Source organism: Accipiter gentilis, chromosome W, assembly GCF_929443795.1.
Source record: "Accipiter gentilis chromosome W, bAccGen1.1, whole genome shotgun sequence".
NCBI classification, from domain to species: domain Eukaryota; kingdom Metazoa; phylum Chordata; class Aves; order Accipitriformes; family Accipitridae; genus Astur; species Astur gentilis.
In genome coordinates this window covers 2363420-2375550 of record NC_064918.1, presented here as the reverse complement: position 1 = coordinate 2375550, position 12131 = coordinate 2363420, and the positions used below count along the sequence as shown (strand labels likewise).

General features: G+C 44.0%; 2 protein-coding genes across 13 annotated transcripts in view; one reads left to right on the top strand and one right to left on the bottom strand.

The window, feature by feature from the left end:
• LOC126035357 (uncharacterized) overlaps positions 1 to 12131 on the bottom strand; it is a 503584-nt gene that overhangs the window by 25918 nt on the left and 465535 nt on the right. The window lies entirely within an intron of this gene.
• LOC126035248 (junction-mediating and -regulatory protein-like) overlaps positions 1 to 12131 on the top strand; it is a 440369-nt gene that overhangs the window by 72155 nt on the left and 356083 nt on the right. For all 11 annotated transcript variants that reach the window (XR_007504873.1, XM_049793566.1, XM_049793560.1 and 8 more), the window contains exon 5: positions 7032 to 7197. Coding sequence is in view for 10 of the 11 variants with exons in the window: in XM_049793566.1 (XP_049649523.1) it covers positions 7032 to 7197 (166 nt within the window). In the remaining variant the exon portion in view is untranslated. The remainder of the gene's footprint in view (positions 1 to 7031; positions 7198 to 12131) is intronic.

Sequence of the window (12131 nt, the reverse complement as noted above, 5' to 3'; positions counted from 1 at the left end):
GCCAAGAGAAAGAAAAAGATCAGGTATTTATGGTCACTTAAAACTGACTCACTGCAGTGTTAGAAAATTGGAACTGAAATACCTTCTCGGGAAAATCGTTTAGCTACTTTTTCCTAGACATAGAAGATAAAAACTGGATATTCCTTTAAAAAGATTAAAATGCTTGAGAAACTAATTTATCAGTAAGAGTTTGAGTTGAGAATTAATAGACTGAAAGAATGAAAATTCAGAGCAAAGACCAGATCTGACTGTTTGAGAACACTGTTGGTGTTTAGCAGGCTGTCTATGGATTTTTGAACACTTAGTCTTAGAAAAGAAGAGAGTTTCTAAAAGAAGTGGTACACCCTTTTCATGGGGAAAGATGTTTCTTTTAGTGTCTGAATTTTTTCTGATTGCCAAAGATACTAATTGTGAGTGATCGTCTTAACCTAATTTTTTATAATATTGTGTCCTGTAGTATCATGACCTGACTATAATTGACTCCTGATATTTAATTGGTTGGAGGAATACTTCTGTTCCACAAGTTGCTAGATATGAGTGAGAGCCTGCCTTTAATCACTGGTCATAGTGCTCCTTGTTTCCCATAAAATAATTTAGAAATTCTTTAAAATTATTTTCTGTTGGTTTTGAGGATGAGCTTCTGTATTCACACTTAAAGACCCGAGCTTTTTTCTGAATTTTACTCCCTTCTGAGATTTCTCAGGCAGCAATGGTGATGAATTAAAATGAATATTTGAATTAGAGAACAGTCAGGATTCACATGAGGTGGATTGAAACATGACTTTGTATTCTACTTGAACAATAACAGATTATTTAAAAGACTGGATAATAGAAAATTTAATAATAGCTATTAATACGTATTGCTAGGGAAGAGTATTACAATTTTTTTACCGTGAATTACTTTGTAAATGATAGCACATGAGAATAACCATAGTCTTATAACTTGGTAGCAACGTGATTGAGCCGCCAACGCAACAGGGTGGTACAGCAGCAGATGCTCTCCAGTCTGTCAAATCAGGTATTTGCAGCAAAAGGAGAGGTGTTAGTATCACTGCACATGGACTTGTGAGATTTCTTCTATACCTTTCTTCCATGCGTTTCTGATAACCCAAGAAAGATTACTTCTAACTGGAGCAGCTGCAGGGAGGGCTACCACAATGATGCCAGGAATGGGGTCTATTTTACAAGAGGATTTGAAGTTGTTTCAACAAATAAAATGAAGGCTGAGGTGATACAAAGTTGCTCTCCATAAATATACTAAAGGGAATAAATATTAGTCAAGAAGAGCAATGCATGTTGCTGTTCAGTACTAGCGCAAGAACAAATAGTATTATCTGATTGTGAATACATTGGAAATACGGAAGATTTCTGGCAGTTAGGAGGGAATATCTGGAACAGACTTCCAATGGGAGTAACAAGCAGAGAGTTTTGTGGATGTTTTTTGTTTTGTTTTTGTTTTTACAAAAGCAGAGTAAGAACAATAACATGGAAATTATTTTAAGAACTCAGTTTATGAAAGCAGTTAACTTTAGATTTATTGGAAAGCATTCCATGGTGGTGGAAAGCTGGATTTTATGGCCCTCAGTTCTGTATTCCATGTTTGGCTATTTTTCTATTAATTTTGATGCTTGTCCTTTTAGTATATGTTTATAGTTCTTGTCAGAGGCTTTCTGTTTTAAACCATTATATCTTTGTTTACCTGCGTGTGGGTTTACAGATGATACTTTTCTGCCATAGAACTATTAAGGAAGCTAAGTTCCTGCTTAAGTTCTTCACTTACTATGAATGAGACAACAAAGACCTTAAACACTGTTACTTGAATTAGGGCCAGAGAGATGAAATTATTTGCTTGAGTTATTGCAGGAAGTTGTGGCATAGCAGGAAATTGAACTCTGATGTCCTCAGTTCTAGTTATTTGTCCAACTGCAAAATGTTTCTTTCCTATACTTAAATTCTCATTTTGAAGTTCTTCATGTTTCTTTCACTGTGTTGATCAACCTGAGACCTTTTTTACATGCATATCTTTCCTACCAAGGATGCAGCAAATTACTAGTATAGATTAGATACTGTATTGGGTCTGGCTGTGTCGTGGTTTAACCCCAGCCAGCAACTAAGCACCATGCAGCCACTCACTCACTCCCCCCCATCCAGCGGGATGGGGGAGAAAATCGGGAAAAAGAAGTAAAACTCGTGGGTTGAGATAAGAATGGTTTAATAGAACAGAAAAGAAGACACTAATAATGATAATGATAACACTAATAAAATGACAGCAGTAGTAATAAAAGGATTGGAATATGCAAATGATGTGCAGGGCAATTGCTCACCACCCGCTGATTGACACCCAGCTAGTCCCCGATCGGCGATTCCACACCCCCACTTACCAGTTCCTATACTAGATGGGACGTCACATGGTATGGAATACCATGGGTCAGCTGCCCTGGCTGTGTCCTGTGCCAACTTCTTGTGCCCCTCCAGCTTTCTCGCTGGCTGGGCATGAGAAGCTGAAAAATCCTTGACTATAGTCTAAACATTACTTAGCAACAACTGAAAACATCAGTGTGTTATCAACATTCTTTGCATACTGAACTCAAACCATAGCACTGTACCAGCTACTAGGAAGACAGTTAACTCTATCCCAGCTGATACCAGGACAGGCTGAGATGGAGTTAATTCTCCCCATAGCAGCCCTTGTAGTGCTGTGCTCTGCATCAGTAGCTAGAAAGGTGTTAATAACACACCAGTGTTTTGGCTACTGCTGAACAGTGCTGGCGCAGCATCAAGGCTGTCTCTCCAACATTTTTTGCCCCCCCCCTCAATGGCAGACTGGGGCAGGGCAAGATCTTGGGAGGGGACATAACCAGGACAGCTGACCCAAACTAACCAAACAGATATTCCATACCATATGACGTCAGCTCAGATATAAAAGCTAAGTAAAGGGAGATGGAAGGGGGGGCATTTTTGTCTTCCAGAGAAACCACTACATGTACTGAAGCCCTGCTTCCCAGGAAGTGGCTAGACATCGCCTGCTGATGGGAAGTAGAGAATATCATCACTTGTTTTTCTTTGCTTTTCACGCGCGACCTTTACTTTTACTTTATTAAACTGTCCTTATCTTGACCCACAAGCCCTTTGTTATATTTTCTCCCCCCTGTCCAGCTGAGGAGGGGGAGTGATAGAGCGACTTTGGTGGGCACCTGGCACCCAGCCAGGGTCAACCTACCACTGTTAGCAATTTGTAACATTAAGAATTGAATCACCCTTAAATTTTTAACAATGCTGAAACTTTCCTAAAAGTGATGATGTTGGTTTGAATTTTCACACATATATAGTATCTCACATAAAGTTTTAAAATAAATGGTTGAAATTAAAGGACCCCATTTTTCTTTTTCATGAGGGGCTATTATGTAGCTAGGATATCTGGCTGAGGACCATACAATATTAATTTCCCATTAATTGCTGTTGCACCTGGAATACAGTGATATTGTACCCCTAAAACAGACCAGGTAGCTTATAGTATCTATAATGTATGCTTGCAGGGCTAAGATTTGGTTGTCAGACAGGTCCTTTATCAGGCAGATACTAGTGCGGCTGAATGAAATTTTGAGCTGCTATAACATGATTAGCTGATACTTCTGAAGACAGCCCATTTACGTCTCTATGCAGTCTTTATACAAAGTCTGTGGACTTAAATTTGGGAACACCTTTTTTAAAGAAAAAAAATGTATAAATCTATGTGAATTTCACAGTTCACTGACAATGCAAAAGTTCTTAGGTGTGGTAGAAGTTTGAATGACATTACGATAACTTAAAAAAAAAATTTTTTCCTATCTATATTTTTTTTTTTTGCATGATGAAAAAATACTTTGAAAATGCCAAAACCCAGGATACCCTGCTGTTTTGGGTTTGTGCAGCAGGGTTTTTTGGTAGTGGGGGAGGGGCTGCAGGGGTGGCTCCTGTGAGAAGCTGCAAGAAGCTTCACCACCCCACCCCACCCCCAGTTGGACCCGCCTCTGGCCCAGGCCGACCCAATCAGCGACAGCAGTAGCACCTCTGGGAGAACAGATTTAAGAAGGGGAACCTACAGTAGGGGAGGAGATTGGAATGTGAGAGAAACACCTATGCAGAGACCAAGGTCAGAGGAGGAGGTGGTGGTGGTGGTGCACTGAAGTAGGTGATGCCCCAGCAGCCCGTAGAGGTGAACAGTGGAGCAGATGCCCATCTGCAGCCCATGGAGGACCTCATGCCAGAGCAGTTGGATGCTCCCAAAGATGGCTGTGCCCCCATGGGAAAGCCTGCACTGGAGCAGTCTGTGACTGAAGTTGGCCCATGGAAAGGACCCATGCCAGAGAAGTTCATGAAGGACTACAGCTTGTGGGAGGGACCCCATGGTGGAGCAGGGGAATAGTGAGGATTCCTCCCCCTGAGGAGGAGGAGGGAGTGGCAGAGACAATGTGTGATGAACTAACTGCAACCCCCATTCCTTGTCCCCCTGTGCTGCCCAGGGGAGGAGGTAAAGAAAACCAGGAGTGGAGTTGAGCCAGGAAGGAGGGAAGGGTGGGGGGAAGGAGTTCTAAGGTCTGACTTTACTTCCTAATATCCTTGTTTTGTTGTAAACTAAATTAATTTTGTTTCTTCCCCAAGTTGAGCCTGTCTTTTGCCTATGACCATAACTGGCAAATGATCCCTCCCTATCCTTGTCTCAACCCACGAGCTTTTCTCTATATTTTCTCTTCCTCATCCCACTGGGGCCTGGGGGGGGGAGGAGTCAGTGAGCAGCTTCGTGGTGCTTTGTTACCAGCTGGGCTTAAACCACAACACCTGCCTGGCAAATGAACATTATCACTCTTATATGAAAAATTGGATGGTTCTAGAGAATCAGTCCTTTTGTCTTGAAAACTAGCCTCTAATTCACTCCGAATATGCTGTCATTATGTCACTTAGTGTTTTGGTCACAATTAGTAACTTAGTATGGATGCAGAGTAATAGAATGGCATAGCAAGACATTTTGGTGTCACACTGGGCTGAAACATAAATTATATGTTATTGATTGTAAGATTTATGGTATTCACTTAAATACTTATTGATCCTTTCAGGCTAATAATTGATATACAAAAGATGCATTCAGTAAGTATACAATATAGTAGAATAAATTTTAAAAATAGAAATTACAAGAAGTAATTCACAAGCCTTCCATCTATCAATCTCATATGGGAAGAAACATAATTTAGAGAACTGTTTCCTTAAGTGTTTAATTAAGCTGTGAAATCCCTGTCAAAGGATAATGATATGGGTGCTAAAAGCTTGTGGGTTGAGATAATGTCCTGGTTTCAGCTGGGATAGAGTTAATTGTCTTTCTAGTAGCTGGTATAGTGCTATGTTTTGAGTTCAGTATGAGAAGAATGTTGAGAACACTGTTTTCAGTTGGTGCTAAGGAATGTTTAGACTAAGTCAAGGATTTTCCAGCTTCTGATGCCCAGCCAGCAAGAAGGCTGGAGGGGCACAAGAAGCTGGCACAGGACACAGCCAGGGCAGCTGACCCAAAGTGGCCAACAGGGTATTCCATACCTTGTGACGTCACATCTAGTATATAAACGGGGGGAGTGGAGGTGGGGGTATTGCTGCCTGGGGACTAACTGGGCATTGGTCAGCGGGTGGTGAGCAATTGCATTGTGCATCACTTGTATATTCCAATTCTTTTATTATTACTATTTTCATTTTATTAGCATTATCATTTTTAGGTTATTCTTTTCTATTCTATTACACTGTTCTTATCTCAACCCCCGAGTTTTACTTCTTTTCCCGATTCTCTCCCCCATCCCGCTGGGTGGGGGGGAAGTGAGTGGCTGTGTGGTGCTTAGTTGCTGGCTGGGGTTAAACCACAACAATGCTGTAAAAAAGGGATAGGACAACTTATGAAGTAAAACCCAGTAAGTCTAGTATAAAAGGCAGCACTGTGGCTTAAGAAGTCTTGAGCTGCAAGCAGTGCTAGAGGCTGCTGAAACATTTTAGGGAAGTATCACTGCACTGCCTACTATGTTTCATTTTCTTGGATATTTGCTGTAAACCTTTGTCCAAAACAGGGTATTGAGTATCAGTATTTCTTGAATATGGTCTGAATAGTCAACTGTATTTATCTGTTAATTCTTGTTTGGCTGAATGAAAGAGGATGATTTGAGTTCTGTTTGGTTGTTTCTTGTGTCACTTTTCTATGTCAGACATGACAAATAAGTACTAAAGTATATATAAATATTTTAATCTAGATCTCTTTTTTTTTCCTGTGAAAGACTCCAGAAACAACGATGTTGTAAAATCCAATACATTCTGATTAGCTAGAACTTGGTGTTTTCTTAAGTTTCCTCATGTTGTTCTTTTCAAACTGCATTGCTAGATAGAGGTTATGAGAATTTTGGAGGAAAACCTGGGAAAAGTAATATAAAGACCTGTGGCTTGACAGATGTTCTGCTTTAAGAAGGTTAACTATGCAATAAAATATATAAAATATGATAAAAAGCACTGATTTATCCCCTTCACTTTCTTAATTTGTAGAGAATCTTCTCTGTTAAGTTGTCATTACAAGAGGATCAGTGCATGTAATTTCAAGTTCAACTTAAGTGATAGTTTTAACTGTAGTTTTCTAGATGCTGTTAGCAAAACAGCTTTTAGAAATTCTGCATTGAAGATAAGAAAATACTAATTTCATTGTGTATCTTCAGAGAATCAACTAGTAGAGTAAAAGAGCGGTAGGGATGTTTCGCATTACTTGCTATGTGACTTGTCACTTTGACAATCACAAAGAGCAATCCAATGCCATGGATTTTTTTTTTATTATTACTATGCAGAAAAAATGTCAAGTATTAAATATGTCTGAAAGTATGTGGCTGATCAAAACCTTCTTCTCTTGATGTGTTCAGTTTTAACATGTTATATTTAGCATACCAGATTGTATCTAGCTGTAATCGTAAATTCTGTGGGTTTTTTCTCCTTATTATCCTGGAGCTGTGTGGGTTTTTTTTTCTCCTCTTTCCATTTAGATGCAGAGTCTGAAAGGTGGTACAGAAGCCATAGCCCATTTGGACCAGTTAGAAGCTGATTATTATGATCTACAGCTTCAATTATATGAAGTGCAGTTTGAGATCTTGAAATGTGAAGAGCTGCTGCTGACAGCACAACTTGAAAGCATCAGAAGACTGATGTCAGGTGCTTTTTATGCATTTTAATTAAGATGTAATCTGTGAAAGATAATTATCTTCCTAAGAGTCTAGTAAAGCCTGTGGGAATGAAATGAGAACAGTTTCTTTACCATGTGAAGAGCTGGATCTTCTAACATAAGTACTGTTAAATTAAAATTTACACCTGGTCATAAGGCATAAAATGCGGCATAATGGTCAGTGGCGAGGCCAGCAGAGGCAATGGTAAGTTGGCGGCTAAGCGGTAGATTGAGGCAGACTGGGAGGTTCCCGAGACCCAGGAGCACCGGGAAAGAGCACAGGGACCTGTCCAGAGCTGGTGGCTCTTGGGAGAGAGGCTAATGTGGCGTGGGTGTTGCTGGGGCAACTGTGGGAGATTTAAATGGCCCTGAGGAGCGCCAGCAACCAGGAGTGCAGGCAGTTTGTGCAGCCCCCGTCTTCCTCTTCCCAGCTCGAGAAGGCTACTCAAGTGGTGGGTGGCGGCCCGGAGGGAGACTCAGGTATGGTTGCCACTCAGGTGAAAGCCATTGTTAGGAAAAATGTGGTGATGCAGACAGAGGTCCCATGTAAACACGCAGCTGTCCAGGTCTCTGGCTGCAGGGAGTGCCTGAGTCTATCACTGATGATGGAGGGCAGCGGGGATGCCTCTTGTGTGAGGTGTGATCAGGTGGATGATCTGCTCAGCCTGGTAGTAGAGCTGAAGGAGGAAGTGGAAAGGTTGAGGAGTATCAGGGAGTGTGAGAAGGAGGTAGACTGGTGGGCCCACACCCTACCATCCCTGAGGCAGAGGCAGCAGATGGAGGCTCCACAAGAAGCAGAGGTTCCCCTGCCCTCCTGCCACCAGGCAAGAGGGGACTTGAGAGATAGAGGGGGATGGATACAGGTCCCTGCTCGGGGAGGCAGGTGAATCCCCTCCTGGTTTCCCTCACCTTCCCAGTTGCCCTTATGCAACAGGTATGGGGCTCTGGAACTTGAGGACCAGGTCAATGAAGATCAGGGTGTAGATGAAGGCCTATCTAGGGAGGTGCCTAGGCCTAGTCGGGCAGCCCCATGCATTCTGGCAGCCTCTGAAAAAAGAAAAAGGAGGGTAATTGTCGTAGGCGATTCCCTTCTGACGGGGACGGAGGGCCCAATATGCAGACCTGACCCATCCCATAGGGAAGTCTGCTGCCTCCCTGGGGCCCGGGTAAAAGACATTACCAGGGAACTCCCTGGTCTGGTTTGGACCTCTTATTACCCATTGCTGGTTGTGCAGGTTGGCAGTGATGAGATTGCAGAGAGAAATCAAAAGGGACTTCAGGGCACTGGGGTAATTAGTGGAAGGATCGGGAGCAGAGGTAGTGTTTTCCTCAGTCCCTTCAGTAGCAGGGAAATACACTGAAAGGAAAACACACCTGGTTAATATGTGGCTCAGTCTGGTGCCATAGGTGGAATTTTGGGTTTTTTTGATCATGGGGAGGTTTACTGTCCTGGGTTCAGCTGCGATAGAGTTAATTTTTACAGGAACCTGGGAGGTGGGGGCATAGCTGGGGCAGCTGACCTGAACTAGCCAAGGAGCTGTTCCATACCATGTGACATCATGCTCAGTATATAAATGGGGAGCGGGCCGGGGGGTGGTCTCTGTTTTCGGCGTGGGAAGTGGCAGAGTGTCGGGTCCCGGGTGGTGAGCAGTTGCACTGTGCATCACTCGTTTTGTATACTTTTTCATTAGTGCTGTTATTGTTGCAATTTCTTTGTGTTTGTCCCAGTAAACTGCCTTTATCTCAACCCTCGAGGTTCCAGTTTCTTTTTCTTTTCTCTCCTCCGTCTCCTCCCCATCCCACCGGAGGGGGGCGGAGGAGTGAGCGAGCGGCTGCGTGGTCCTTTGTTACCAGCTGGGCTGAAACCAGGACAGTCCTTTTTGGCGCCCAATGTGGGGCAGAAGGGTTGAGATAACGACAGATCTGGCCAGAGCATGTTGAAACAAATTTGTCATACTCATTTCTTAGATAAATAGATATTAGTCACAATGTTGTTTCATTTGTTTACATGGTGGTGTTTTGTAAGCTCTTATATGCTCTATGTACTGCCTGTAGTTGCGTATCTCATCTCTGGGAGAGTGATTGGGATTATCATTTTGCTGTACTGGGCAATGTCGACTTCTGAAATGATTACATCACTGGTCATGAGGTTAAGCTGGTATCTGTATGAGGCAGTGATATCATTTGCATACTTTGGGCACCTTCTGTTGGATTTCATTGGTAATTACACCCAATACATGGTGAAATTAGGGGGGGATACTTCCCTCCGTCCGTTCACCTCCCTTTTCTCCTTCCGACTAATTACAACAGCTTTTGAGAATTTTGAATATCCTTGGGATGCGCAAGCCAGTGTGCTGTTAGTGCTATGCCTCCTGAATATGTTTCAGGTCTTCTTTAGGGCTACAAAAGGCTCTTTAAGACTACCACCCAGAGATCTCCCCCAAAGCTGGATACTCATGGGGGGCACAGTGTGTGGGAGGATGTGGCAGGTATCTAGAGAACTTCGCCAGTGACTTGGAAGTTCACTCCCAAACAACTACAGAACCCTCATGAAGTGGTAGAATATTTGAAAGACAAATGCTGTGGCTATTCCGAAGACGTAAAACTTGCTGCACTGTGCTGGGCCCTGGCCAGTATCTACCAAACACTGCTTGATATTATGCAGCACCCTCAGGGGGAAAAGGGGGAAAAGATGGAAAACAGGACAACGGGCCCCGTGGCTGCCCCAACCCCGACAACAGGCCCTGTGGCTGCCCCTACCCTGGTGACAGACACTGCAGCTAAACCAGAGAACCAACCTGTGCCAGTATCAGTCGCCCCTGTACAGAAAAAGAAACACACAAAGAAATCAGTTCGCTTAGTGAGAGATGAAGATGAACCAGGGTCATCGCGAGAACAGGAGGAAGAGGCAGAACCTGAAATAATTACCCGATCTCTATCCATGAGTGAGTTGCGTGACATGCGAAAAGATTTTAGCCACCACCCAGGTGAGCACATTGTAACCTGGCTGCTCTGATGCTGGGATAGTGGGGCTAGTAGTGTGGAATTAGAGGATAAAGAAGCTAAGCAGTTGGGATCTCTGCCTAGGGAAGGGGGCATCGACAAGGCGATTGGGAGAAAAACACAAGTCCTCAGCCTCTCGAGGCGACTTCTGTTAGGTGTAAAGGAAAGATACCCCTTCAGGGATGAAGTTACATGTCACCAAGGCAAGTGGACCACCATGGAGAGAGGTATCCAGTACCTGAGAGAATTAGCCGTGCTGGAGGTGATTTATAATGATCCAGAAAATGGGCAGTCGCCCACAGATCCAGATGAGGTCCAATGCACACAACCCATGTGTCGGAAGTTTCTACGAAGTGCACCACCAACCTATGCCAACTCATTGGCAGTAATGTCCTGGAAAGAAGGCTATGGATAAACGGTGGATGAATTGGCTGTCCAACTCTGGCAATATGAAGGAAGTCTCTCTTCCTCCCTACGGGCCTGTGTCTCGGCTGTAGAGGAGTTGTCCCGAGAGTTCCAGCAATTCAAAGTGGATCTGTCCTCCTCCTCACCTGTACAGGCCCACATCGCAGTTATTGGGAGTAAGCGTTCCTCTGCCCAAGAGAGAGGAGAAAGAAAGTACACACGACGGGCTAACCTGTGGTTTTACCTGCGTGACCATGGAGAGGACATGAGGAAGTGGGATGGAAAACCTACCTCAGTCTTGGATGCACGGGTACAGGAGTTGCGAGAAAAAGCAACCAGGAAAGAGAATTCTTCTTGGAAAACTGCTGCTCCAGTTTCCCATGAGCAGTCCCCCAGACGCAGTAGATGGGCTGATCTCATTTCTGATCCCCTTGAAGGGACTTCTGATTCACATGTGCAGAAAGTGAGTAACGGATATTCTAACCAGGATTAGAGGGGCCCTGCCTCCAGCCAGGTGGAGGAGAGGGACAACCGAGTCTACTGGACAGTGTGGATTCGATGGCCTGGCACATCAGACCCCCAGGAATATAAGGCTCTAGTGGACACTGGTGCACAAAGTACCCTAATGCCATCAAGTTATAAAGGGGCAGAACCCATCTGTATCTCTGGTGTGACAGGGGGATCCCAAGAGCTAACTGTATTGGAAGCTGAAATGAGTCTAACTGGGAATGAGTGGCATAAACACCCCATTGCGACTGGCCCAGAGGCCCTGTGCATCCTTGGTATAGATTATCTCAGGAGGGGGTATTTCAAGGACCCAAAAGGGTACCGTTGGGCCTTTGGTATAGCTGCCTTGGAGACGGAGGAGATTGAACAGCTGTCTACCCTGCCGGGTCTCTCCCAAGACCCTTCGGTTGTGGGGTTGCTGAAGGTTGCAGAACAACAGGTGCCAATTGCTACCACGACGGTGCACCGGCGGCAATATCGCACCAACTGAGACTCCCTCATTTCCATCCATGAGCTGATTTGCCAATTGGAGAGCCCAGGAGTGGTCAGCAAGACTCACTCACCCTTTAATAGTCCCATATGGCCCGTGCGGAAATCGAATGGGGAATGGAGACTAACAGTAGATTATCGTGGGCTGAATGAAGTCACGCCACCGCTGAGCGCTGCTGTGCCAGATATGTTAGAGCTTCAATATGAACTGGAATCAAAGGCAGCTAAGTGGTATGCCACAATTGACATTGCTAATGCATTTTTCTCCATTCCTTTGGCAGCGGAGTGCAGGCCTCAGTAAAATGGCAAGATGGGCGTCGTCAGATCCCTGCTGACGTGATCAACAAAATAGCAGCTATGTCCTCACCGACTGATAAAAAGGAAACACAGGATTTCTTAGGTGTTGTGGGCTTTTGGAGAATGCATATTCCAAATTACGTTCAAATTGTAAGCCCTTTCTACTTCGTTACTCGTAAGAAGAACGATTTGAAATGGGGCCCTGAGCAACGACAAGCCTTTG